Below are 27,290 nucleotides of genomic sequence, written 5' to 3'. Positions count from 1 at the left end.
CATGTAAACTATCTGAATGAGTGTTAATCATAAAAACCGGTCATTTTAAACGTCTTTCTAGACGCATTAAATGTTCATTAGACTATAGAAACACGCCTTCACAAACACGCTACACATTCCATTGAAGTAGCGGCGAGAGAAATGTGTTTGTCCCGCTAAGGAGCACTGTGATTGGCTGTGGCAGCTGTCTGTTTCCCTTCTCTGCGCTGTCATTGGCTGGGTTTCCTCTCCGTTAACCTGGAGTCTAAATGCGCCGTGCTTCACTTGGGTTTTCAGCACAGTAGCCACTGTTATTGATGTTTTTTCCCTCGACATGTCCATGGTAACTGCTCTGTCTAAGATCTGACCAGCAGCGAGGAGCCGAGCAGCGTGTGAGAATGGAGCTGGAGGAAAAAAATCCGGACCCTAAATACGGTAAGAATAGGTTTATGTTACTGTTTTCTCCTCGATCTTTGTTTTTTTTTTCTCCAAACGGGCGAAGAAATGGAAACAATGACTGCAAGGGATGGATGGGTGTGGACCTCATGGGTCTTATGCAGATCTGGAGTCATCTCTTCTGTCGGGTTATTTTCGAAGGAGTTCTCATCTTTTATGTCAGAAAATGTAGGCTACATTTCATTTGTCTTAATTTTTTACATTTGACAATAAACAGTGAATGAAGGCAGCATAATGTAAATGAATGGTTAGCAGCATACAAACCAAATATAGCTTCAAATGGAACCAAAACTACACAGCTCTTGTTGCTATATGGCTAAATTTTACTGATAACATAGGCTGACAAAGAAAAGTAGGTTGCCTTCTATTAAAACAAGGCCTATCTTGATGGGAATTAAATTGCCTTCATATTCTGGTTATTCTGTATCGCAGGAACCCACATTAAACATACCACATAGCAGGAGTAGATATTGTATTTGGTTGTTTTCCCCTGGGCTTTGTAGATTGGCATATGGTCATTTCATCCACAGATGCACACAGATGATTACACATGCACACTCATGCAGTTGACAGATGTAAATTGTTTTTGTTCACTCCGATTTTTTTTTGCATTCACATATTATGGAAAATCCATTCCCTAAACCAGCCTAAGACATGACTCATCACTGATTATTATGTGTGACACACGTGCATTTTCTCCACCAGCACCAACTTAGCAGCCTGGCGTGGTCTTCTTGTGTCTGGGCTGGGTTGTTGTTCATATGGACTGTTGAGTCATGAAGTTTTCATAACCGGTGTTATTCTTTCATTAAGACCCCATGTCAGTGTTGTCACATGGGAGGACAGCCATAGACAGCTCAAAAGCAAACCGCAGTCTTCACACTGGTATTTAACTGGGAAGACAACACTAACGCTGTTTGACAGATGAGTTGTTGCTTCTTTCACAATGAACGATGCTCCCAACAGCCCACACCCACAATGCACATCCTCATCAATCAATCCATGGAGCTCCCACTGTGGAGCATTTCCTTGTTGCTTTCCTGTTACCATGTAAAAAGCTATTTTTCCATAGCTCCCCTCCCCATGAAAGGTAAAAAACCACAGCCCATTTAAACTGGAGATAAAGGTTTATACGATTCAAGCACACAATACAGATTCCAGCTCACCAGTATTCTGAAACAGCAGTTTGTATTAGCAGTTTGACCTGTGAGCTGTCCCTGGTTGCCTACTAGTACTACTACAATTTACGTCTGTCTAGGCCTGTGTGTGTACAGGCAGGCAGGCTGCAGCCTGCACCGCCTGGACTGTGTTCAGCCTTGCCTGCTCTACATACTCAGTAGACACAGTCAAGAGGCTTCCAGTCAATATCAATCTGGCAAACTATCAGATTCATTACCACACACACTACGTGCACTGCACACACACATGCACGCAGAGACAATGCGAAATGTTAAACAATAAGAGCTTGTCATTTGGACTTTGGTAACTGATGGTTTGGAAAAATCAGACAAACGTTTGCTGTTTGATCCAAGCAGTTTCTGTGAGGAGTAGAGAGAGACAGAGAGAGAGAGTGATCTGAGCCAGTGGTAGTCAGAGTTTAAGAATTTAACCCTGCAAAAATAGACTTTAATGTGTTCTCTCCTGTCCTTTTTAAGAGTATGTGGGCCAATGACTTCATTAATAGCTGTAAAAGGGGAGTTTTTGTGAAGCATGAACAGCTGTTGATGCATCCGCATACAGTAGTTTCTGTGACTAAATATAAAGATAAAAATATCATGAAAAATAGCAAGGGAGACCAAAAGGAATATAAATGTCTCCGTGCATGTACAGTCCTCATCTGCGCACACACACAAATACACACACACACCAAACAACCACAGTTGCTGCTAACCCATTAAGGTAGCCAGGGAAGGGCTCATCTGATAACCCCTCTGGGCCCATTAGTCAATCACATCACTCATGACATCATCACTTCCTTTAAAAAACACACACACACACACACACACACACACACACACACACACACACACACACACACACATATATATATATATATTACAGACACACAACCATGACATATATTTTCAGCAGAAGAAGCCATATTACTCCACTTTTAGTATTCACATTTGTTTCCATTCACTTTTTAAAAATCACGCAGACTAGTCTGTTAGGCCCTGTGGGTTTTCAGCACCAGCGCCCATCAAGTATGTATTGACGTACCTGAGGATCCCAGGCTAAAAAACCTAATGTCTATTTACTAAAACATTTTCTTAAAGTTTCTACATTTACATTTGCATTTACATTTACTCATTTGGCACTTTTATCCAAAGTGAACAACATACAAGCATCAACAGAGCATCAAATACAGATCTACAACTGACAATACTTACTAGTAAGAGCAGCAATAAGTACTAGTAAGAGCTCATAGTACATATCACATCAATGGGGTAAATACCTAGGGAAGGAAGTAAGAGTTAACAAAAAAGTGCAATCAATACAAGATAATTGTAAGGGGATAGAAAGAGAAGAGCACAGGACGTGCATGTTAGAGGTTAGGAGTTAGAGGTGTTATAAGAGGAAGTGTTCTCGGAGATGAGTTTTCAAGAGCTTCTTGAAGTTAGAGAGGGACGTCCCTGCTCTGATGGCGTGTGGTAGTTCGTTCCACCATCGTGGTGTCACAGATGAGAATAGCCGGGATTGGGATTGCTTTGTGTGAAGTGATGGCAGAGCCAGGCAGCGTTTGTTGGAGGAGCGTAGCGGCCGAGAAGGAACGTAAGTTTGTGTTATGGTGTTTAGGTAGATGGGTGCAGACCCAGTAGTCACTCTGTATGCAAGCATTAGTGACTTGAATTTGATTCTGGAGGCCACAGGGAGCCAGTGGAGGTCACTGAGTAATGGAGTGACATGAGTCTTTTTGGGCTGATCAAAAACCAGACATGCTGCTGCGTTCTGAACCATTTGTAAGGGTTTCACTGCACAAACTGGAAGACTTGCTAGGAGGGCATTGCAATAGTCGAGGCGAGAGATAACCATGGCCTGTACCAGAAGCTGGGTGGCGTACTGAGTGAGGTAGGGCCTGATTTTCCTTATGTTGTATAGAGCAAAGCGGCATGACCGAGAGACAGCAGCAACATGGTCTGAAAAGGACAGCTGGTCATCGATCATGACACCCAAGTTTCTCAGCACCTTGGTTGGAGTGATGGTTGAGGAGTCAATTTGTAGTTTGATGTTATGGTGGATAGATTGCTTGGCTGGAATGACCAAGAGTTCAGTCTTGGAGAAGTTTAGTTGAAGGTGGCAAGCCTTCATCCATGCATATATGTCCGAGAGACAGTCCGTGATCCACGCCCAGACGGTGGGATCGCCTGGCAGGAAGGATAGGTAGAGTTGCGTATCGTCTGTGTAGCAGTGGTAAGAGAAGCCGTACGACTGAATGATCGGCCCTAGTGAGGTGGTGTAGATTGAGAAGAGAAGGGGCCCTAGCACTGAGCCTTGGGGTACCCCTGTGGAGAGGCATTGGGAGGAGGATAATTGTCCTTGCCACAAAACATTGTAGGAACGCCCCGAGAGGTAGGATTCGAACCACAGGAGTGCTTTACTCAAGATGCCCATTGCTGAGAGAGCGGATAGCAGGATCCTGTGGTTGACTGTGTCAAAGGCAGCTGATAGGTCAAGCAGGATAAGAACCGTGGATTGGGCTGCAGCTTTAGCTGACCTTAGGGCTTCTGTTACAGACAGAAGAGCCGTTTCAGTAGAGTGGGCACTCTTAAAACCAGACTGGTATGGATCTAGGAGGTCATTCCGTGAGAGGAATTCTGAGACCTGTTTGAATACTGCCCGTTCAGTAGTTTTGGATAAAAATGGTAGAAGAGACACTGGTTGACATTTACTGAGACCAACATTTGTAAACCAGTCACATTAATTTTGGACATTACATAAAAAAACTATTAAAGACAATTAACAAGACATTTGAAGGCCTTTACACAACAAATCTACTCAGAGATTGTTTTGTGGCACAACGCAGGCAAAAAGCCGCCTGTTTCTCCAGCTGGAATGGAGCTGTGGCTCTCACGTTCACAGATGGTCCTACATACAAATGAAAGGCTGATAAAAAAATCACCTTCAATGTTTACCCTCTTCAGTAAGGAGAAAAGGAAATGTATACATACCGTGTCACCCAGGGGGAGCTGGCAGGGAGTAAGACCAAACAGAAACAACAAATCCTTTTAACTTTGTATATAAATACTATGCAAACAATCACTAATATCCCTGAGTCTAACTGCAGCCAGGATAGTAGACAATACAGCACCCTGTTATTTTATGCAACTCTTATGTGAGAGAATTATTATGGTTAACAAAAACATGTCAGTCCTTGAAGTCTAAAACTGAATTGAAATACACAATATTTCTTGAATTAAAAAACACATATCACAAACATAGACTGTGTATAAGAAGTTTACGTAGTCATTGTGTAGTCACCCGTTGGTTCGTGGACTGCCGTTTTGAAGCCTTGAGTTTGGCTGATAGGGCGTTGCCATGTTGATATTTTTTTTTGCAACCAGCTGCAACGGACGTGACCATATTTGGACGAGATGGTGGAGTTAACGGCCGTGTGTGGCCGTGAGCTAGGTACATCTGTAATTCACGTTAACTGTCATTTTAACAGAGATTATTGTGATTGTGATTGAAATTATATGTACTCACCAGAGAAAGTGAACAGTCAACTCCTAATACACTTTTTCAGCAGCGCTGGTTAAATTTACACTGTGCCTAGGGTACGAGTCACTCTAGCCTGATTGACAAGTCACCATGGTAACGACTTGTCACTCATAGATAATCCCACCCTGAAGCATACTCTGCTTTATAGTCTATTTTCCTCTAAATGGGACCATAATTTACCAGAAGAGTCGTCCTCTTATGGCCATTAAATAAAATGCAGGTTTAAGGGACTTATGCGTTGGCGTCGCGTCTCAGACCGGAAGCTTCTCGCCTGATCACAAAACATGTCTTTTTCAAACATTTTTAATAAAACAAATTGGCAGTTGTACAGCTCTTTCAAAAACAACTATACAGGCAACAATCTTGACTTGTTTTAAAATAACAGCATACTGTTTAGAGGCTAATCAGTACATAGATACGGATGTCATCTGTTATGTCTGCATGAATATGGCCTCATATATCATTATAATTTTTTTTTTAAAGGCATAGTTTGGCATTTTGGGAAATATGCTTATTCATGTTCTTACCGAAGAAGTAAGCAAATAAGTGCCATTCCCAAAACTATTCCTTGTTGATTTCAGCGTCAAACATCCAGTATCTGTTGGGCTGCAAGTTTGAAAGTTTGTATGGTGAAGGACATGGCACTGTGTATGAAACAACAGGAACGTGTATTTCATGTCTCAGTCTATCACATGACAGCAGTGGGCAGACCAGTCTGCAGTCATGTGCCACCAGAGAGCACGTAGGATGGTCTTATCTTTGATGAACAGTTCAGCTCACTGCCTCCTATGTGTATCAGACACGCACAATTCTTCATAACCAAATCATTGTCTTAGCAATGCATAAAACCATTGTTTATGAAAAACACATGGGGGGGGGCTGGGTGCTAAATGCTGGAAGATGCAGCTTAAAGTAGAAACAGGAAGCTAAGAAAACATTGAAAGCTATAATTCTTACTAGACAAGGGTTAAAGAGAGAGATAAACCAATTATAGCAGAGAGTGTTATTTATTTTGGTCATGTGACTACTTTGAGGTAGAGTTTAGCTGTAACAAGGAAACAGTTCTGTTGATTCAGCCTAAAATAATTGTTGTGATGGCAGAGTGAAAGACAGCTTTAATTTCAAAACATATCCCTGTAGTCAGATGTCTTTAGTCAGTTTTGGAAGCAGCAGGTTGACAAGCGCCACAAGTCTTTGTTGCTTTTGCTGCTTCTCTCTCATTTCCCCCCATCAACGCGGTTTTTTTTGCTGCAACCCCCCTGAGAAGTCTTTAGCCAAGAGAGTGACCAAAGAGGGAGTAGCAGGTGAAGGCAGACAGCTGAATAGACTGAAAGAAGGAAGTGAAGAGGTTGAGGTCACACAGGAAGGAGATGTAAAGAAACAACTGCCATTCACAACGCACGGAGAAAATCTATAAACACGTCCATGAGAGAAAACTGGGAGAGAAAGAACGACAGAATGACAAAATACGAAAGACACGGTACTGTAACAGTCTGCCTGGGCTAGATTTGATGAACCTAAAAATGAAGTTGTAGCTGAATGTCGTATTAACATTATTCAAGCTTGTCAGACTGCTGCTGCATTGACTAATGTCTCATGTATATCTACTAAATGTCATGTTAGTGGACTGTTTTAAGTCCCATATTACCCACAGCAGTCCAATTATGTCTTTGTGGTGGTGCAAGTTGCGTCTCTGCAAATTGTTAACGCAGACTCTTAACAGTAATGTGACAGGATGTGTAATAACTCAGAGTATGGTTATGGTACAAAAGGATGTTGGTGAGAGAGATTGTTTACACACAGCTGAATTCTTTCCTAAGCTGATTTCCTGTGTAAAATATATTTCAATGTGCAATTCAGAAGTCTGAAAATGGCAGATGAGAATATTCATTATTCTTTGGAAATGTTGACTGGCAGTGTTAGCTCATGATGAGCTCACTGTAAGCAGAGTGGCTCTGGTTGATGTTTCTCCTCTGCTGTGTCTGAGGTGTTTCCATGGCCGTTAGAGATGTCCATGGGGAGCTCACAACCGCCAGGGAGCCATTTTGTGGGTTGCTAGGCATGACTGTCTGTTCTTTTGTTCTAGAAAATGTCCTGTCTTGTCAATACATGGGATTAAACTTATTGTACTGTATATATTGTACTCGTGTATCTCCCGTATGCAGAGTGTTCTGTGTGCGCACATACATTTAACTTATTCATACACCTTACTGTAGTTACTAATAACTTAATAATTTCAAATAAAGTGTAAATTATTGAGGAGAAAAAAACATTTCCCAGTTCCCTGGGGCTTTATTGTCATGGGAAACAAGCCTTTACATTGCCAAAAAAAATAAGTACATAAGCAGATGAATAGTGATTTTTCTATGTGAAGTCAATAAATTCTTTTAAGTGTGATATCTGTGTCACTAAGCAATGTACTGAAATGGATTTATAGCTGTGTTTCAGTTTTGATTGAACTATTAGGGATACATATATTGCCATAGCCACCCTCACACAATAAGCACTTCAGAAGTACTGTTGGAAAAGCTATTGAACAATGTATTTTGCCTTTTTATATATCATAATGACGGTAAAGATACCAACAGGAAATGGAGATGGAAAAATATGTTAATTATAAGACCATATGAACGATACAGTTGCATGTTCACATTATTTGCCATTGTACTGTGCTCCTGCAGTGACATTTACAATATACAGTTTTGCTTTCATGACATAGACCGATGGTCACAGAGTGGCAAAGGACAAAATTTAAGAACAGCAAAGAACTTTTAATATTGTGATGTTTCAATGCAGTTATCTGGCCAGCAAAAACTACTTTTTTTCCTCTTCTTATTTTGCATGGTTAATAGGGTTGCGGTTTAACAGCTCTCTTCATTACTATTATAAGTGGCTAGCAAAGAGAGTCCCTGAAGTGACACCACTAGTTTTTGATGATCTAGTCTTAATGCATGTGTTTGACTTATCAGAAGTCTGAAATTAATTTTATAGTAGAAAACACTTACAAGCCTGTTGTCTTTTTTATATCCCCAGGGGAGTCCAGGAAGTTTGACCCAAACTTCAAAGGGCCGATTCACAACAGGTGAGATCACTGATCACAATTGTTTTCTTTCTGTAGTACAGGACACCAATATCAATATTCTCCTCTTCTCAGGGGCTGCACAGATGTCATCTGCTGTATTCTCTTCATCTTAGCCCTGTTGGGGTACTTTGCTGTGGGAATCCTTGGTAAGATTGAGCTGTCATTACTACAATATGCACTGTTTCATTGCTTAGACGCATGATTTTAGAGAAATCCTGCTTTTATTATTGTGCATTATCTACTTTTATATTTGAGACTGTCTAAACATGTACAGCATGGTTTACTTGCCACACATTTTGGGCTGTCTTGACTTCATCAGGATGTATAAGGCTGTTCCCAGATTATTTAGAAGCAGCCTAACATAGATATTAAGTACAACATTAGTACAAAACATGCAGTACATTTGTAAAACCACACCACCCTGATGCAGGCAAGAAAAGAAAGACATTAGGTTAAGAAAGACAAAGAGGTACCCATGTTGGTTTTTTTTATGTAAGCCATAAAGGATTTGCAAAACTTAAGGCAACTACATTAACAGAGTTGGAGTCTGTGACTGCAATTTGAGAGTAACTGAACATGTGCTAATTAACAATAATGCTAACAGGTTAGGTGGATAACAAGGGATAAGACCCAATTGCAGAAGAGGTACAGTTAAAAGATTTAATAAAAGGCACAAAACAAACATGAACAAAAGGCTTACAATGTGGAAAGGCAGGCAAGGGTCATAGCCAGGTAAACAGCCCAACACAGGCAAACAAATCTAACAAGGGTTGGAACGTAAGGTCTATCGACAAAGATAAACCGGGACAGACTGAGGGTAACAAACCAACTAAATACACTACAGTGGTGAGCATAATGAAGGGTATAACTAATCAGACAATCACACAGGTGGAAAAACATAAAAAGATAGGAAGTGAAGTTAACAAAGACACATCAGGACGGATTCAATACACAATATAACAGGAAATACACAACTATAACCCAAACCATGACAGTTATGATGTGGGTTAGTTTGTGAAACTAAATTGTTTGGCTGTGGCCACGGCCGTCAGTCACACTGGTCTGCACCTCACTGTGTGTGTGTGTGTGTACGGCAAACCTTTTTCCATGTCTTTGCTGCAGTATGAGTTTACTTTTCGTCACATATCGTCAACAAAGAGGTAATTCATACATCCGAAATTACAAATATGTCAGAAAACATACAGTTTGTTTAATTTAGCATTTATAGGAAGATCTGGTGATAGCCAAGAGCAGCATGTGCAACACTCCAGCTTTAATATTTATTTTTGTTTGATTGAATGTCCACCTTTGTTCTGAATGATGTAAATTATTTTCCATGTAGCCTGGTCTCAGGGTGACCCAAGGAAAGTGATCTATCCAACAGACAGCAGGGGGCAGTTCTGCGGACAAGCTGGAACACCTCTGGAGTGAGTCACCTGACAATATGAACATGATCTTTCACATAAAGACTGTGTTGTGTATTTCAGATAATGATAGGTATTACTGTCTCATTAGCCCTCATTTGGAACTTTATTATTTGGTCTGTATCATAAATAAACATCAGTTTTGTTTTACTGTTCTTACACAACAGGAAGAAACCTTTTCTGTTTTACTTCAACATCCTGAAATGTGCAAGTCCCCTGGTGCTGCTGGAGTTCCAGTGTCCCACCACACAGGTTAGAAATTATATTTGCTTGTGTTTTATTGCAACATTTATCCTTTCTAACAGTCACATTAATTGTCATGATTGTATGTTGTTATTTGTGCCTAGTTATGTGTGGAAAGCTGTCCTGACAGGCCTCTGACATTGGTGAAAGCCAGGGGTCCAACAGGCAGCAAAGAAGACCGTGAATATTATCAACAATTCTGTAAGGAAGGAGTGGACTTCGCCAGATTGGTACATATTCAAATACTTTGATTATTCACATTGTATAGATGCTTACTGTGAAATGTACATTACAGTGTGACAAAAGATGTTTTTGAAAGTACATTGAATGTTTTACATGATTCAGAGTGCTCCCGAGATCCTGAAGGATAAATTGTGTCCTGCTATGCTGATGCCCAGTAAAGCCTGTAAGTGAGAAGCTTGTTCTTCTTCACCTAAAGTTACTTAATTTTCTCCCACACTACAAGCTGTTTATTTGTCTTTAGCTCTGTTATTTTTGTGTGAAATTGAAACAAACCATATTAATGGATCATCTCTTCCCTCCACAGTCACGCGTCGCTGCCTCCCCGCCTTGGGAACTTTGAAAGATGGGGTGGTGGTGGTGGGAAATGCGACCACTGTTGATAATGGAAGGGGCGTCAGTGTCAATGCCACAGATGTGCTGGAGGCATCAAAGTGAGTCCTTCACCATGTGTGTTGCCATCACTGTATGGCAACACACATATACACAAAATATGATTATATTATATTAAGAACATTTTTCAACACGTCTCTTAGTGTTTCACAACTTGATTAAAACACCGGTACAATTCTGTTATACTTCTAACTTGCTTGATAAATCAGCACGGGTCTCCCAGATGCAATGGGCCAGTAACTGTGTGATAGAATTAGTGCTGAAACAATTATTCATGTAATGGATTAGTTGATTAATACACCAATCAGCCATAACATAATGACCAAGGACAAGTTACCATGGCATCTGTCAGTGGGTGTGATATATTAGGCAGCAAGTGAACATTTTGTCCTCATAGTTGATGTTTTAGAAGCAGGAAAAATGGATTTGAGTGACTTTGACAAGGGCCAAATTGTAATGGCTAGACAACTGGGTCAGAGCATCTCCAAAACGGTCTGCAGGGGTCAGTACCTATCAAAATTGGTCCAAGGAAGGCAAACAGGATCATGGGCGGCCAAGGATCACTGATGCACATTGGGAGAGAAGACTGGCCTGTGTAGTCTGATCCAACAGTTGAGCTGCTGTAGGTCAAATTGTTGAAAAAGTTGATGCTGGTTCTGATTGAAAGGTGTCAGAATACACGATGCTTATACAGTTAGTTAGTTAGTGTAGTTTTATAATGTTAGCTACCAAAGTTTTCAGCTAAACGAGACACACAGTCTTCTTAATTGTTCCACCGTTTCTCAAACCTTTTACTAAGTTTCTGGACAGTGGTAGTTTGTTTTTAACTTATTTACTTTTGTTAAAGGAAATCAAATGTGGTTGTTGAAGCTCGTCAGGTGGCCATGAGAATCTTTGAGGACTACACTCAGTCTTGGCACTGGATATTGCTGTAAGTCTGTCCACTTTCTACTTACAGTAACAGAATAGTGTTGTTTAGAACTTCAGTACAACACAAGACAAAACGACTTTTTATAGCCACTAAACAGATGACCTACTGTAATTATCAAAACACATACAGTTATCATAGCTGTGAAATATGATTATGACTGCGACTGTTAAGATCACAGGCATAAATGCTTAAAGACTGTTCTTGTTAACTCTCAGTATGTTAAAATGTTTGATGTGTCTACCTCCTCCAGTGGTCTGGTGATTGCCATGGTCGTCAGCTTGATTTTCATCGTCTTGCTGCGATTCCTGGCTGGCGTCATGGTCTGGGTCATGATTGTTTTGGTTATTCTAGTCATTGGATATGGTAAGTCTTCAGCCTGTATAAATTATAAAGTTGCTGCTTTTATTAAAATGAAAAACTTCTAAATATTTGAACGATTCTTTTAGGGATTTTTCACTGTTACATGGAGTATGCAAGTCTGAAGGGAGAGGCAGGCGCTGACGTCACCATACGTGACCTGGGACTGCAGACAGACTTCTCTGTCTACCTGCAGATCAGACAGACCTGGCTGGCCTTCAGTACGCACAAACACACTTTCAGTCTTAATTAGATGTCAGTATGGAGTATAATCCTGTTAATTCAATGCCTTCACTGTTTTGCAGTGATCATCCTGGCTATTGTGGAGGTCATCATCATCCTGCTACTCATCTTCCTCAGGAAAAGAATCATGATTGCCATCGCCCTCATCAAAGAGGCCAGCAGGTCAGTCTGGCAACGTGCATTGTAAACATGTAAATGTAACATGTTTAGCATAACAATATTAAATGGTAATAATATGTCAATGTTGTATTTACAGCTTTCGATTAATGTTTTCTTTTTCAGAGCTGTTGGTCACGTGATGTCTTCGCTGTTCTACCCACTGCTGACCTTTGCCCTCCTGGCTGTGGTGATTGCTTACTGGGCCATCACTGCTGTGTATCCTTTTATTTTTCCAGATGATGGTCGAAACACTAATATGTGTCACTTTTCTTTTTTGATTGGACAAATTAAATTCCCAATCTTACACTGCATAGTTCTTTTATTGATACTTTATATATTAGAAAATAAATCAAGTAAATATGCTAAGATATAAAAAAAGATAAAAATAAGACAAACCAAAAGCACAATTTTTTTTTAAATTACCTAAATTAATTAAATGCTTAACCTGTTAATTTGATTAATGATCTATGTTAATTAGCCAATTCAGTAAAACTTTCAGTCCATTATATTTTCTACTTCTGAAGACTGTACCCTTTGCATCCATATATTTATAAACAGATGCAGATGTCTCTTGATAGTGACCTTTTCAGAGATATCCTCCCTTTGTTGACATAATCTCCTTGACCGTTCTGACCAGTTTCTTATCCACCTCTAATGAGCAGGTGTATAAAGTGTTCAACAACTCTGAGTGTGAGTACGCACTAGAGACCTGTGATCCCAAGGTACGCTTATAAATGTCACTGCCACATTATATGAACTGAATGAAGGTGTGTGTGCGTGAAGTTCAGCCAAAAAGCCAAACAAATATTCAGCTCATTCAGCTTGACACCTTTTAAGAAGAAACTGTTTGAGAATGTCCTGACAGCATCACAGTTTACTGTATGATCAATAACTCCTGAGGTGTTACACTTCTCTCATTCCCCAGACGTTTAACATCTCCAACGCTTCAGCACAGTGTCCGGATGCAGAGTGCCTGTTTGCCTTTTATGGTGGAGAGACGCTCTACCACAAATACCTCATCCTGTTCCAGTTCTACAATGTCTTCCTCTTCTTCTGGTGTGCCAACTTCGTGACGGCCCTGGGCCAGGTCACTCTGTCAGGGGCCTTTGCCTCGTATTACTGGGCCTTCAAGAAGCCTGAGGATATTCCTGCATTCCCCATCTTCTCCTCGCTGGGACGGGCCCTCCGGTTAGAGGCTGAATTTGTATTTGTGTGTGCAGTCTGTCCACTTACGTGTATCTGTGTAATTTTAAAACGTGTGTGTGAGGCTTACCCTGCCTGAGTAAGTAGTGGTTCATGCTCACAGATGGCTTCTGTTACCTCCTCCTGTCCAGATACCACACAGGCTCTCTGGCTTTTGGCTCTCTGATCCTGTCTATAGTCCAGGTTATCAGGGTCTTTCTGGAGTACCTGGATCAAAAATTGAAAGGTCAGAAGATATAACTTTAGAACAAGATGACTGAATTCTTAAATTACTTGGGTGCTGACTGTGCATCTTCATCATTGTCATATATTTATCAGTGACTGTGTGTGTTTGCACTTTGGATATTGTTAAGCTGGTTTGTCTTGAATCCTGGTTTTGCATAGATCCAAGTGTAATGCCGAAGGTCAGAATAATGCAGGTTATCTAATACAACAATCATAAAAGACCTGGTTAAGATGCCTGTACACACTGATATTCAAACCTTGTACAATATTACTGCTATTGGTGCAAACATTTCTTTATTTATTTTTCCCACCTACTTTATGTAGTTTGCACCTTTCATGCAAGTAACTGTTTCATACTTATATCCTCCACCTTACAGGTGCACAAAATATCATATCTGATTTTATTTATAGCAACAGGGACACTTACAGGGTATCAAACTTGGTTTAACCCAAGTAAGACCTGAACACAGGAAATAATCAGATTATTGTGCTTATGTAAACATTTCCGGTCATAGTTTGTTCCTGTAATTGAAACATTCTCGCTCTCATCCTTCAGGTGCTCAGAACAGGTTTGCTAAATTCCTGCTAAGCTGCATGAAGTGCTGCTTCTGGTGTCTGGAGAAATGTATCAAATTCCTTAACAGAAATGCCTACATCATGGTGAGTTCTTGTAACTGGACACCGCTGCATGAGAGATCTTGGGTCTGGTCAGGTTTTAAAGTGGTAAATTGTTATTGGTGTTCTTTTCTCCAGATTGCCATCTATGGAAAAAGTTTCTGTCCCTCAGCTCGAGATGCCTTCTTCCTTCTCATGAGGAACATTATCAGGTGGGATTTCATTATATTAATATCCACAATGTTTAAATCTATAAGCCTTACACTACAACATGTATATTATAATATTTAAGCTATTCTTAGCCTAGTTTAATTTGCTGATTTACTTTCATATTCTCTAATGTGCCCATTTCATCACAGGGTGGCTGTTTTAGATAAAGTGACCGACTTCCTGCTGTTTCTTGGGAAACTCCTAATCGTTGGAATTGTTGGTAGGAGAGATTTTATTTTTAGACCCAAACTGGAGAGAGATCAGTCTTGTTTAAATTCACCAATTCACGTCTTTGTTTTTTTTCTGCACAGGTATCTTCTCTTTCTTCTTTTTCTCTGGAAGAATCAAAGCGGTAGAAGACGCTGCTCCATCTCTGAACTACTACTGGGTGCCCATACTGGTGAGAGACAGTTTGTATAACTTAGTTTTGAGCTCACCTCTGGGCTTTGACACCCCAGCAGAGACCTTGATGTATGTGATTTTCTTCACCTAGACAGTGATAGTGGGATCCTACCTCATCGCCCATGGATTCTTCAGCGTGTACGCCATGTGTGTGGACACACTGTTCCTCTGCTTCTGTAAGTAACTTCATTCAGTAACGTTCTGCCAGATCTCCTGCAGATCTCTCTTCTTTCAAGCACTCATACAACTGTCTCAAGCTGAGATGCTGGTTTCTTCTTCCAGCCATGTTTCTAACTCCTCTTCTCTTTGTCTCATTCCTCCCATTAATTTCACTTTACTTTATTTTCACACATTCCCTTTATTTCATGTTTTCATTTTCCCCTAATTTTCCAATAACCCAACCAAAAACGCAAAATATGCATTCCCCACACACGCAAAAGGTGAGGACTTGGAAAGAAATGATGGCTCGTCTGAAAAGCCTTACTTCATGTCCCCCGAGCTGCACGAGATCCTCTCCAAAACAAAGAGGCTGGAGGAAGATGGCGTTGAGCAGGTTGATTCTGTGAAGCTCGCAGACGAGGTGAAACTAGAAGAGGAAACCCCTCTTCAGCAGCAACATGATGGAGAGATCCAACTGAAACAGCAGACGGTGCTCAAGCAGGACAACGAGGAGGAGCAGCCTCTGCAGTCCAAGACAGATGCTGAAGAGCCAAAGGAGGAGAAAAATGAAGAACAAAAAGTTGGTGAGGCAGAGGAGGCTGAAAAGAAAGAAGAAGCTGAGGTGGGCGAAAAGCAGGAGTTGAAGCAGGAGGGAAAGACCGAGGAGGCTCCGCTTCCAGCTGTGGAGGCTGAGAAAGAGGAGACTGGTGAAAAGAAAGAGGAATTGCAGGAAGAAAATTCTCCGTCTGCACCACATGAGTAGATAGAAAGAATGAAAGAACTACAACTTTTTGACATGTTAAATGTACAGCACACAACACGCTAAAATTTCAGATCGCCTTGCTGTGTGGGTGATGTGATGTCCAGCTGGGGAAAATTGTGGTCGCCATGTGAAGGTTGAAGCAGGTCAAAAAGCCCAGTGCATCTCTGTAGCTTGAAAACAAATCTCTTGTGTTGGTTTTAGAACAGTGTTGGTTTTTATATTGTGAAGATCTGTAGAATATTGTGAGTGCTGAACCTGTGCCTGATTACTGTCACTAATATTTGTTGTCTTAATCCTGTTAACGAATGCACTACAGAACCACTAAGTACCCTGTTTACAGCCAGAACAAACACGTCATTCGATGGTGAATCTCTTTCACTATTTACAACAATACCAGCTGACGCCAAAATGTTTCAGACATATTTGATATACTGTATGAATATTGGATCTTTTTTTCCTATGGAACTTATATATACAATAGTGTCTATTATTTTTTGGCTTTGGCCTTGTAGAGATCCTCGACAAGATGGGATCCCATGTATTGTAATGCCACCTACTTGCCTTGGTATTTCGGACTGGCGTAAGTGCAGTGATTGTGTCGCCATGACCCAGCCATCGTGACCTCTCTACGGGCCCCTCCAGTTGTTCACTGATCCCACCTGCCTTGCTCTGTCCTCTCTCTCGCTCTCTCTCGCTCTCTCTCGCTCTCTCTTTCTCTCTCTCTCTAAGTGCTGCATGGTGTAGACATGGCCTTCTGAATGCTCGCAACTAACATCTTAAATATCTGGATGCTTTTGTACCTTTTTTGTCTTGTCACCTTGTGAAAGATGTTGAGAGTTGATTTTCACTGAAAATAACTGATGACATTCCATATTTATTGGATGTAAATCTTGATTAAAGGTGATTGTATTTAATCAGCGTAGTTCTGTTATGGGTATACACACGGATTTCAAGGTGGTTTGGCATTTGGAAGCAGGTGAGTATTCATGTCCAACAAAGTCAGCCAGAACGATCCAAACATTTTACATATTAAAGTCACTTGTCATGGAGAGTACTACTCAGCCAACAGTTGTGAAATGCTTTCTGTGGAAATTACTCTGTTGACATACCTTGATTTATCACAGGCTGGGATTTGAGACTCCAAATTTTAGACATAAAGTCTGTGTTACAAAGCTGTGGGCATTTGCTAACAAACAGATTCAGATACTGTTACATTATGGGAAGTGTAGTATCCTGGGTTTTTGTAACTTGATGCATGTAAGGGACTAAAATCAGAACAACTCTCCCTCTGCTGCATTGATATAGAACAGAGGGTCCCAGAGTTTTTGGCCTGTGACCCCTTAAAATTAAACAATGTCTACTTGTGGCCCCAATCACAGTTTATGGACTGTGTGATTTGTAAACTGTGCAGCCAAAGAGCGATTTTTGCTTCTCAGAAGGAAGGCCCCCAGGTGGGGAACCACTGATTTGGAGCATTATTTTATTTTCTTTAGTTTAGACCTCCTGAAAATATTGTTTTTCCTGACCTCTAGTGGTTTATCTTCTCACCTTGCTGGAGTGATGTACCGGTGTACTCAAGGACCCGGTAACATCACTGTTGGGTGTGGTTACAGGTACAACAGAGCACACTTCTAACCAAACCCAGCGGACTTGAAACTTTCGAACAAAGGGGGCAGCAACACACTGCTTGTCAGCCTGGTGTTAAGTTACTCTGTAACTGTCTCTTGCAAGACTCCTTATTATATAAAAGTGCTGTAATAGCCCTTTAATTCTTAATGAGCTGAAAGGCAAAACAGACAATAGATAGACAATGCATCTATTCAGTGTAAGTGTGCTGACACTGAAAATGTTGTTCCTCAACTGTTTCTGTCCATGTCACAGTGGAGGATCTGGAGCGCAATGATGGATCAGCAGAGAGGCCATATTTCATGTCGCAGAACCTGCTCTCCCTCCTGAACAAGTCCAATGAAGGGCCCAAATCTGTAGATTAAGTCACTGATGTGTGTGTGTGTGTTTGTGTATATATGGTGTTAGTGACCATGAGAACAAAGGGAGGATTACAGTGCCATTTTCTGTGCTACATTATGTATGAACAGTATGTTTGTTTGTGCCTTGCTGTGAGATTCATTTATCTTGTCTGTATGATATTATTGGTCATTTTGTGTGTTGTTACAAAGCCTTAAAACCATTCTCTCCCTGTGCTTGCCCACCAAGTGTGATTTTATTACAGAAAGAACATGCGAGCTTGAGTTACAGATGATAACTGTAGTTCATTTAAGTAAACAGTTTAACTTAAAAACTAATGTTTTTCTTTTTGACTGTACATTTTGTTCTTTTTTGTTGTGTTCTGTCACACAGTTTCAAGCTTTGAAGGGTCCAATATATTTCAATGATACCGCCACTTTATGGCTGTTGATACATGAGTAAAGCTGTGCTTTATCAGTTTAACTATAGGCTATTGCACTGTTTTAAATCAGCTCACCAAAGTAAAGTTGCTAAACTGTAGGCAAAAGGGTTAGTATGATACTGAAAGCCTTAAGAGATTACAAATGACCCAAGTGGTTTAACTTTGCACTTGCAGTTTTTATTTTTTTAATGACTTGTGTTTTTTGTTGTTCATATTCTTCACTGAATTTAAAAATATCCATGATTAATGTCCCCATTTTGAGTTTGTAGACGTTTTACATTACCTTCTGAGTTTGTTGTAAACCAATTAAAGTTTGTGTTGCCATATCTGTGTTCAAAAAACCAAAAGCCCACTGCTTCTTAGGTTTATTTGGATTGTTATTTTATTTTATCAGTTTATCAGGGTAAATTGTTTGGTAATGCTGACAAAAAAAAAATTAGAAGAATGGACAAAGTCATTTAAAATCTAAGAGCATCAGATATGTTAGATCTACTCATTGAACAATCTTTAAGAATCCATCTACAATTTATAAACATTCAAACATGAACATTTGTTGTGTTGCTACAATCATACAAATAGTTTCAGCTATGAAATCTGTTAACTCATCATAATCAGGCAATATAGGCCTAATAGCTATACAAAGTTTACTACATTCAGGCTGTATGCTTCCTGTGTCTGTAAGAAAGCTTTATATTAGTTTTTTACTTGGTAGTTTGTAACATTTGGTGACATTTCTGCGTTCAGTGGTGCAATAAAATATTTAGTGAATATTGCAAATAGTCCTATTTATCACATAAATACAGTTTTTGAATGAAAACTAATTGAGCACACGCTTCTAACAGTCACTCTAAGTGAGACCAGAGTGTATTTTTCACCAGTAGCTCGACAGGGTTCAATTGAAACTGAGCCCCACGCTGGTCTAAGTGTACAGGTTGCTTGGCAACGCTGGAGGCTACAGGCGAAGCTAACACTGACTGTGGGGATTTTTCTCAATGCTAATTGTGTACAGCAGTAACGTTAACACAGCACAAAAAAAATGCCGTTCAGTGCCGATACAATGAAACCTCCGCTTCATGACCAAATTATGCAGATGCAGCGTAAAATCCAACTACTCGGTAAGTTTGTTTCAAAGTAGTCTGAGCGTTGATTTCAGTTACTGCTGAAGGACGTGAACTTTGCTACAGTTAGCTAGCCGTCATGTTTAGGTTACCATGTGCCTAGCCACTGTAAACCCATATGGAAATCCATCAGAAACAGCAGTTAGCTAATGTAACTTGGATTTTTAGTCAATAATTATCTGACGGTAACGGTGTACATGTGTTATGCCGAGTTTTGCCTGCTTGCAGAGAATTGCATGCACCTCCAAATAACGCTTTTAAACGCTGTAAATATTCTTCGTGGGCTTCATCAATGGTGATAAATGATTCGAAGTATATATTTTATGAACGTTTAGAGTCTTTAATATTTTAATACACTTAGTAGAAGTACCATTCCTTGACATTCAGTAAATAAATGTGGTGATTATGCTGTTTGATCAGTGAGCACAGCAAAGTGTCTGAGAAGGACCCAAAGAGGTGGATGCATAATTCGGCAGATCAAATTTTGCGGGCTAGCTGCTGAGATTTCCACCTCTTTTCTCAGCATAAATGGCCGTTATCACCCATTAGGTGGATGCAATTCTCGGCAGGCAGGCAGACAGACACGGCCCATCTCGGTGTAACTATTAAATGTGTCCACCAGAGGGCGAGAGGGCTGCATACTATGAGAGCTCTCAGTCCGCCATCAAGAGGAACAGAGAGTCCATCCGCCAGCTGAGGCAGGAGAACAAGAAGCTGTACAGAAAACTGGCAGAAGCTAATGCTGTAAGCCCCCATAAAATAGAGGCGACTTTACCAGCTATGTGTTGCTTCTTTTTTTGTCCTCACTTATTCCTTATGTCCTCATTCGCACTTAATTTGGTGTCTGGCCTCCCAGGGTGATGAGAATATCATCAAAGTGGCCTTTCATAACAGAGGCCTGGAGAAGGATGCCTACCGCAACATGACGGGGAAGGTGAGAGGAAGGAGCATAAATACTTATTTAGGTTCATAGCATCATTGTGTCGTTGTTGTTCATTCTTACTATTAATTTAAGATAATTCATAGAAGATTCATATAGTGGACTACAAAATAATATTGTTGGACTATTTTCACCTTAGGTTTTACTTTTCCCACTGTTGACACCTCACCTGTTGTTGATTGCTGTAACAGCAACGTTTAAATTGGAAAAAGTCTTGTGTCTAACTATTTAAGTGACATAAATTATAGTTTGAGACTGCTTGCAAGTATATAACTCTGTCTGTCCCCACTCAATGTCTGCATTTGTGTCTTTGTTTTGCTCAAACACACTCTCCCTGTCATTACCCTTTTCTCAGGCAGCCCTGACAGTGCTAGACCAGAAGGTGCTGGCCAAGATGAAGCGTCTCAATGCCCTAAAACACACCAGCCAGACTCACCAGCGCCGCCTGGAAGACCTGAAGATGGAATACCAGAGAATGAAACCAGAGGGCAGCAGTGGATCACAGTCTGCTGATGCTCGCACTCGGCAAAAAGAGGAAGATGCCATGGTAGTTACCTCTGAGGCTCATGTAGAGATGTGGAAAACATGGAAAACACTGTTTTTCTTTTCACTCTCAATGAAATACACAAGAATAGTACATAAGTACATGCTCTATAAACAGTGTTGTGTGTTGTGTCTTCAGAACCTGCGGGCGTTGGAGAACAGCCTGGAGAAGACCCAGTTTAAGTGCAAGGAGGCTGAGAACATCATGGCTAATTACCTGAAACTCAAAAGTCATCTGCAGGTTACTCAAGCATAAACATTTTTAGCCTCAAAGTAATGTTTTGTACTCATCTTCACTTGGTGGACATGTTGCCAGAGTATGGTTGACACGCGCATTCAGCTATTATAATTTATGTAGTTGTTTTTTCACTCTAGGCTTAATGGATTAATAGAAGTACAAATATGGAAACTGTTTGCCATGAGCTGATGGGTTAAACATCATCAGCGTTTTGTACACAGTCTGCCATTCATTTTCATTTAGGTATCATGCACAGGAAAAATTTATGATAATGGTTCTTTGCAGTGCTGTGGCACTTTGTTTGTCATATGTAAACGTTGATTGAAACTTACACTATGGTACAGCACTTCCTGTTCCAGGCTCACTTTACCTTTCTTTGCACTTAACTTGACCTCCCTTCTTTATTTTCAGGTAACGTGATAGTCTCTTTAAATTACAGTTCTAGACAATGCACATACATTCATTGATATTTTAGACATTTTGTTAAAGTTATTATCTGGATGCAACCTAAGTGCATTAATAGATCAAGCTTCAATTTCTGGACCACAACCTAATGCTTAGCAAGTAATATTTTATACAAAGGTCTAGGTCATAGTGTCACAATAGTATTCTTATGATCTTCTCATTTCAATATCCTAAAACTCAACGTAACTCTCACTCTTTACATCCATATTTTTTGTCCTCTGTTCTCTTTCTTTCTGTCACTTTTCCACTGTCACCACGTCAGGAGGAGAGTCTGACTTTCCAGGGTCAATTGGACAGTCTGGAAGCCGAAATCCTGAAGCACAGAGATGAGCTACACAACATGCAGATCATGAACAACAACGCCCAGCTCTCTAAAGAAGCTGCTAAGGTGACCTGCAGCCTCCTTTGCTATGAGTTTACAACATGCATGTTGCTAGTGAAAGCGCCAGAGGGATGATTCATTCACTCTGTCATTACTAATGATATAAGATAAATGAGTCACAAGTAAAGCAGCTACAAAGTCTTTTTCAGTGTTTATTCATCTGTGTCCTTTTCATTTTGATGCACGTGAATAACTCGCAAGTACACATACAATAGCTCAGGTTCTCAAAGTGGGGGCCAGGGTTCTTGAGGGTACCTTGAGGGGGTCCCCAGCGAAAAGAAAAATAATTTATTTTCAGTCCATCCATAAGTAACACAATGACAAAATAATTATATTGGCCATGAATTTTATACACTTCCTGTAATAAAACATCTAAAAGCAAAAATCTTATCAAATGGAGGTCCGTGGTCTAATCTGTGTCAATTTAGGTGTCCTTGGCATGAAAAAGTTTGAGAACCACTGCGTTAGCCTACCTCATCACTATACATTGTGCATACAGATTAATTTCCACCAAATCAGTGTTGCTCTCTCTTCTCTGTCTTTTTTTGAATTAATTATTAAGTTCTTTCTTGTATCTGATTTATAGTCCTCAAATTTCCCTGCTTTCTTTATAACATTTTGTTTGTCTCCCTCTGTTGTCTCACCTGCTTCCCTCCCTCCCATTCCATCTTCCTTTCCCTTCCCTTCCCTTTCCTTTCCTTCCCTTTCTTCTTCCTGCCAGGCTGAGTTACAGCAGCAAGAGGAATTGCTCTACAAGGAGCGCAAGGAGAGAGAGCGTATAATAGCAAGCTACAGGAAAAAGGTTGAGGAGCGCAGGGCCCACGCTGAAAAAGTCGATAGAAGGGTGAGACACATATGGTGGTGTATATAAATGTACACTTCAAGATTGTAGTGGATGGTTGTATTTTGATGTTGTTCCCTCCTTTGATCACCTGCTTTCTCACTGCCTACGCGCACTAATCATGTTTCGCAAGATTAAACATGCAATTGCTATTTATTCATTATTGTCAAATTTTCTAGGCTCAGAGAACAGCTATGCAGCCAGATGAGCTGAGCAGTGAGGCCCAGCGCAGCACCCCCAGGATTGCAGGTGAAGAGGAGAAGGCCATCTCCACTTTTGAGGAGGCCTTCCGACGCATCAAAGAGGCCACTGGAGTCACAAATATACAGGTATAGACGTGGAAAGAGAAGGATTTGCTACACCTGCTGTGTGTGTGTGAGTGTGTGTGTGTGAGTGTGTGTGTGGCTCGTCTATGCATGTACATTAATGTGGTTTCTATTAGTGCTTACACATTTTTATTTCATGTGTGTAGGAGATAGTGGATCGCTTCATCTCACAAAAAGAGACACATGAACATCTGGAAAGTCTGAAGGCAGAGAATGAGAAGGTTCTGCAGCAGCTGAAGGAGCAGAGGGAGCTCCTGAACCAGGAGTTCCAGGATATGAAATATTCTGGAGAGGCTAAATTCTCCAGGTGAGACAGTAGCAGAGGAACAAAGGCCTTAGCGTAAGCAGCTGTGTAATGCTCATTTTCAAGGCTCTGCTATTTCTCTGTGGTTTTTATTAGTGACCAACAGATGCTGGAGGAATGTGAGAAGCAACTGCAGGCTCAGCAACAGAGGTGTGACGCAGGTAAAGAGCACTTGGATTGGCTTGTTAAAGCCCTCAATACTGTCCGAGCCGGAGTGGAGCATCTCGCAGACAAACTTCAGCACATCACACTGGTAAATTCGACCTCAAGTTGTCCAACTATAGGTTTAACTGATAACTCCCATGGTCTGGCTTAGTCGTAATGCGTGTAAATTTTCTTTTTCCCCCACCAACACATCCATCATTGATTTTAATTCCTTTTCTTTAAAAATGTCTGATGCCAGTCAGGCTTATGTCTGTTGACCTTCTGTTTCTCTCCAGAGTGAGGACACTGTGGCTGAGGTGTCTCCAGACTCAGATGAGTTTGTGATGGAGCTGATGACCCAGTGTGAGCTGAAGTTGCAGTTGCTGCACGAGGAGTTTCAGGGGAAAGATGTAGCTGCTGTTATGAAAGAGATGGAAGAGGAGGAGGTGAGTCAACAGCTCCACAATATATTCAAACTGTGTCATTTGCAGTGCTCATAAACTTGAACAGAAGGTTTGTGCACAGATAGATGAATGACGTACATACTGTCCTCATTAACGGAGAATGTTGGCATTACACGCGTAAATAGGTGTCGCCGATGAGATGCCTGATGAAGGTCATTTGTTCAGCATAATCTACCAATAATATATCTCTCTAACTGGTTTGGGAACATCATTAAAGAGTAGTATGTGTTCCTCCTGTAAGGGTTGTGCGTCAGCTTGAACTTTTAGTGATAAATGCAGTTTTGGTAAAGGGCATGTTGTGCCTCTCGTTTAAGCCTACATAGCACAGTGCGACAAATGAACACAGCATGGCTGAGCATGTGAGCATGCATGCTGCAGCGCTTGCATAGCTTATCTGAATGGAAAGTAGAGCCACCTGAAGTGTTTGTTTGTGATTAATAACGCTCAGCAGCACCTTCTCTGTTTGAGAACATAGGATATCAGAGTGTACCATAGGAAACGCGTAACAGTCTGTAGGCCTTTTACTAATGACATTGACTATTTTACTCTCAGATCCCTTTTAGACGGCATAATCTTTGCAATTGACGTAACTCTGAGCTGATAATTTCAAAATGAGTCCAGCCTTGTTTGCATGGCTGCTACTGCAAACTGCTTGGCTGTCCTGGTCAAACTATTTGTACCTCTAGCATAAAGAAGTACATCAAGTCTGACATGCATTTATACTAATATAATACAATAAGAATTGATAAAACACTGGTTAGTGGTTTGTATGATATATTCTATTGATACATACATTTTCAACACTAATATAGTTCCCTCACGAATAGTTAATTTAAGATAAATGTAAAATTTACATTGTGTAAGGCCTAAAAATAAAATCAGTTGCGTACAGATGAAAAGTAAGCTTAATACTGGCATTAAACTAAAAATTACAATAATAATATTAATAATTGTATTTATATAGCACTTTTCAAATAATAAAAGTAAATAAAATCTAAAACATAAAATACCTAACAAATACCATCAGTTATTACTCAAGTTATTACTAGTACTCAAGGATAAGCTGTAAGATAAAAGTTAACATTAAGAAGAGATTTAAAAGAGGATACCGAGTTTGTCTGCCTGAGATCTCCAGGCAGGGAGTTCCACAGACAGCAAAGGCCCGGTCACCTTTAGTGACAAATCGGGATTCTGGAGCCATTAGTAGGGCCCTACCAGAGGATCTCAAGCAGCGATCAGCTCATCGGGAGATAGCAGATCACAGATATAGGCCGGAGCCAGACCATTAAAGGCTTTAAAATCAAGAAGTAAAATGTTAAATTCTAAAACTCACGGGTGAGAGGCAACAAGGACGGGTGTGATGTGGTCGCTTCTCTTAGTACACGCTAAAAGTCTGCCAGCTGAGCTTTGCAGAAGTTGTAGTCTTTGGATGTTTCACCTGCTGATACCAGAATAAAGTGTGTTGCAAATGTAAAGTCAGGAGGAGATGAAAGCATGGATGGCCTTTTCAAGATCAGGAATGACTTGATCTTTGTTAATGTTAATATTTTCCATCAATATTGTCATTGACAAGGAATATTATTGATCAGTGTTGTAAGATTTCAGAATCACATTTCATTCTGTTTTGGGCATTAAAAAAGACCAGATTACATGGAAATATGGTCTGTTAAGGATTAACGTTAAATATAGAAAATCACCATTGGCAAAAATAAATGTTTTACTGCTGAGTCAGAATATTCAATGTCTCTTTATTTTGCCCTGAGCAGTTCTATGTTAGGATTGAGAAGAAACTGCCAGCTTACAACACCCGTGTCAAGCTGCCTGAAGACCCAAGACAAGACCTCTTCAATGACGGTGAGTTTGGAGACACACACACACACACACACCAGTACAAGCACACAATCTAAATTGCTCTTCGTTTCAAAATGTCGCCGTTTGTGTCTCAGAGGAGGAGAGTGAAGAGGACGAGGCTGACATCATCTCACGGGAGGCGCTGAAGCGTCAGTCTCAGCTGATCATTGACTCCAAGTCCAAGAAGAAGTCTTGGAAAAAGAAGAAGGGCAAGTTCTGATCCAGCACCACAGTCTCAAGACTCAAGGAAATTAAATGCTCTGACCCCAAAACTGATTTGAGAGGAAAATTAGCTTACTGTGAGTTGAAGACGAAGAAGCTATATGGACCATCCAAGGTTTCTCTTTGCTATTTTAACCATTTATTGTTTGGCCTCTACAAATATTATTATGTGTCCTCGCAGTCGCTAAAAAGATTCTTATATTTTAGGTAAATTGTTGACTGAAAATACAAATGAAAATGTATTTTTTAGATGACAAAAGATGAGCACAATTTAACACTTTCAAGATGATAATTTATTTTATATGAATGGATATCTTTGTGCCTTGGAAGCGGGTTACTTGTTGCGTAGCTGTGTTTGTTTTGACGTGTTCTCTGTCTGGTGTCACTGTTGCACCAACACTCGTTTCTCTGTTTCTTTTTCACAGTTCAGAATTCCACCCTCTGCTTCATGGAAAGCCAATAAAAAAATGAAAACATTTATTATGCTTTTTATCATATTTTATCTTTTACCATAAATGGGTGTATACAGATGAAACTGGTAACTTGTGCACAAAGGTTCTCTCTGTCTTCACCGTGAATATAATAGATTTTATCTCACGTATATGATGCACTGCAACCTAAAGCCCACTGAAAGCCAACACTGGTGACGATTCCAGCCTTTATTTAATGGATGAATCAAATCAACAATATCGATGCACCTGTTTTGTCCCAGTAGAAGGTGTGATACAGAGCCGCGTGTGAAACCTTCCCTGCTTGCAGACGTGTAGCACCAACACCTGAACTATCTCTGCTATGTGTAGCATCTCAAAAATGGTTCTTGCCTCTATGCTCAAATTCTTTGATGATGACGGAGCCAGCTCTTGGACGTTAAAGAGGTGGATTGTCTTGTTGTATGAGCGTTATTAGCAGAACAATAATTCTTCATACCAAAATGTCTAGGGTGTCACCTTAATGATGTTTAGTTGTCTATCTGACAAACTCACAGGTGGTTACCATGGCAGGTGATTTTGAATGACTAACTTGTTTTAAACAGACCTACAACTTATGGCTGCAGACAAAAGCTCTTTGATGGATCCAGTGAATCAAAAGAGTTAGGTGTTCATTTGTGCGTGTGTGTGGTAAGTTCCAGGGAAGGATATAATAAGAGTCGGTGTAACCTCATCTGCAGCAGGATTCATGTCGCATTCATTTTCTAAATGTCATTTACAACATTGACTGGTGGTTCTCTCCTGTCAGATACTG

At 40.4% G+C, this 27,290-nt stretch overlaps 2 protein-coding genes across 7 annotated transcripts; both read left to right on the top strand.

The window, feature by feature from the left end:
* Window positions 1-238: 238 nt before the first annotated feature.
* Window positions 239-18,557, top strand: slc44a2 (solute carrier family 44 member 2). Of its 4 annotated transcripts, none has more exons than XM_046046557.1 (22): window positions 239-414; window positions 8,188-8,236; window positions 8,309-8,382; window positions 9,579-9,663; window positions 9,828-9,912; window positions 10,008-10,133; window positions 10,249-10,309; window positions 10,451-10,577; window positions 11,384-11,467; window positions 11,718-11,830; window positions 11,914-12,045; window positions 12,130-12,229; window positions 12,350-12,442; window positions 12,864-12,948; window positions 13,152-13,414; window positions 13,561-13,655; window positions 14,211-14,314; window positions 14,408-14,481; window positions 14,629-14,699; window positions 14,791-14,879; window positions 14,973-15,057; window positions 15,322-16,717. In XM_046046557.1, exons 1-22 carry the CDS (start codon window positions 378-380, stop codon window positions 15,801-15,803), a joined length of 2,514 nt encoding a protein of 837 aa, XP_045902513.1. In that variant the 5' UTR covers window positions 239-377; the 3' UTR covers window positions 15,804-16,717. The 4 variants fall into 4 exon arrangements, with proteins under 4 accessions (XP_045902513.1, XP_045902515.1, XP_045902512.1 ...); XM_046046559.1 differs by lacking the exon at window positions 15,322-16,717 and adding an exon at window positions 17,685-18,557 and having other exon boundaries at window positions 242-414; XM_046046556.1 differs by lacking the exon at window positions 239-414 and adding an exon at window positions 6,527-6,634.
* A 569-nt stretch (window positions 18,558-19,126) lies between these two features.
* odad3 (outer dynein arm docking complex subunit 3) lies at window positions 19,127-26,528 on the top strand. 3 transcript variants are annotated; one of them, XR_006824710.1, is made up of 14 exons: window positions 19,127-19,325; window positions 19,951-20,072; window positions 20,185-20,262; window positions 20,624-20,815; window positions 20,951-21,052; window positions 21,777-21,902; window positions 22,618-22,740; window positions 22,917-23,066; window positions 23,210-23,370; window positions 23,464-23,620; window positions 23,808-23,957; window positions 25,742-25,829; window positions 25,922-26,163; window positions 26,474-26,528. XR_006824710.1 is itself a non-coding variant. In XM_046046560.1 (13 exons), the coding sequence occupies exons 1-13, from the start codon at window positions 19,247-19,249 to the stop codon at window positions 26,044-26,046; spliced, it is 1,653 nt and encodes a 550-aa protein (XP_045902516.1). In that variant the 5' UTR covers window positions 19,128-19,246; the 3' UTR covers window positions 26,047-26,528. The 3 variants fall into 3 exon arrangements, 2 of the variants coding, with proteins under 2 accessions (XP_045902516.1, XP_045902517.1); XM_046046560.1 differs by having other exon boundaries at window positions 19,128-19,325; window positions 25,922-26,528; XM_046046561.1 differs by having other exon boundaries at window positions 19,185-19,325; window positions 19,878-20,072; window positions 25,922-26,528.
* Window positions 26,529-27,290: the final 762 nt, after the last annotated feature.

This window comes from Micropterus dolomieu, linkage group LG04 (genome assembly GCF_021292245.1).
Source record: "Micropterus dolomieu isolate WLL.071019.BEF.003 ecotype Adirondacks linkage group LG04, ASM2129224v1, whole genome shotgun sequence".
Taxonomy (NCBI): domain Eukaryota; kingdom Metazoa; phylum Chordata; class Actinopteri; order Centrarchiformes; family Centrarchidae; genus Micropterus; species Micropterus dolomieu.
This window is presented reverse-complemented; position numbering and strand designations above follow the sequence as displayed.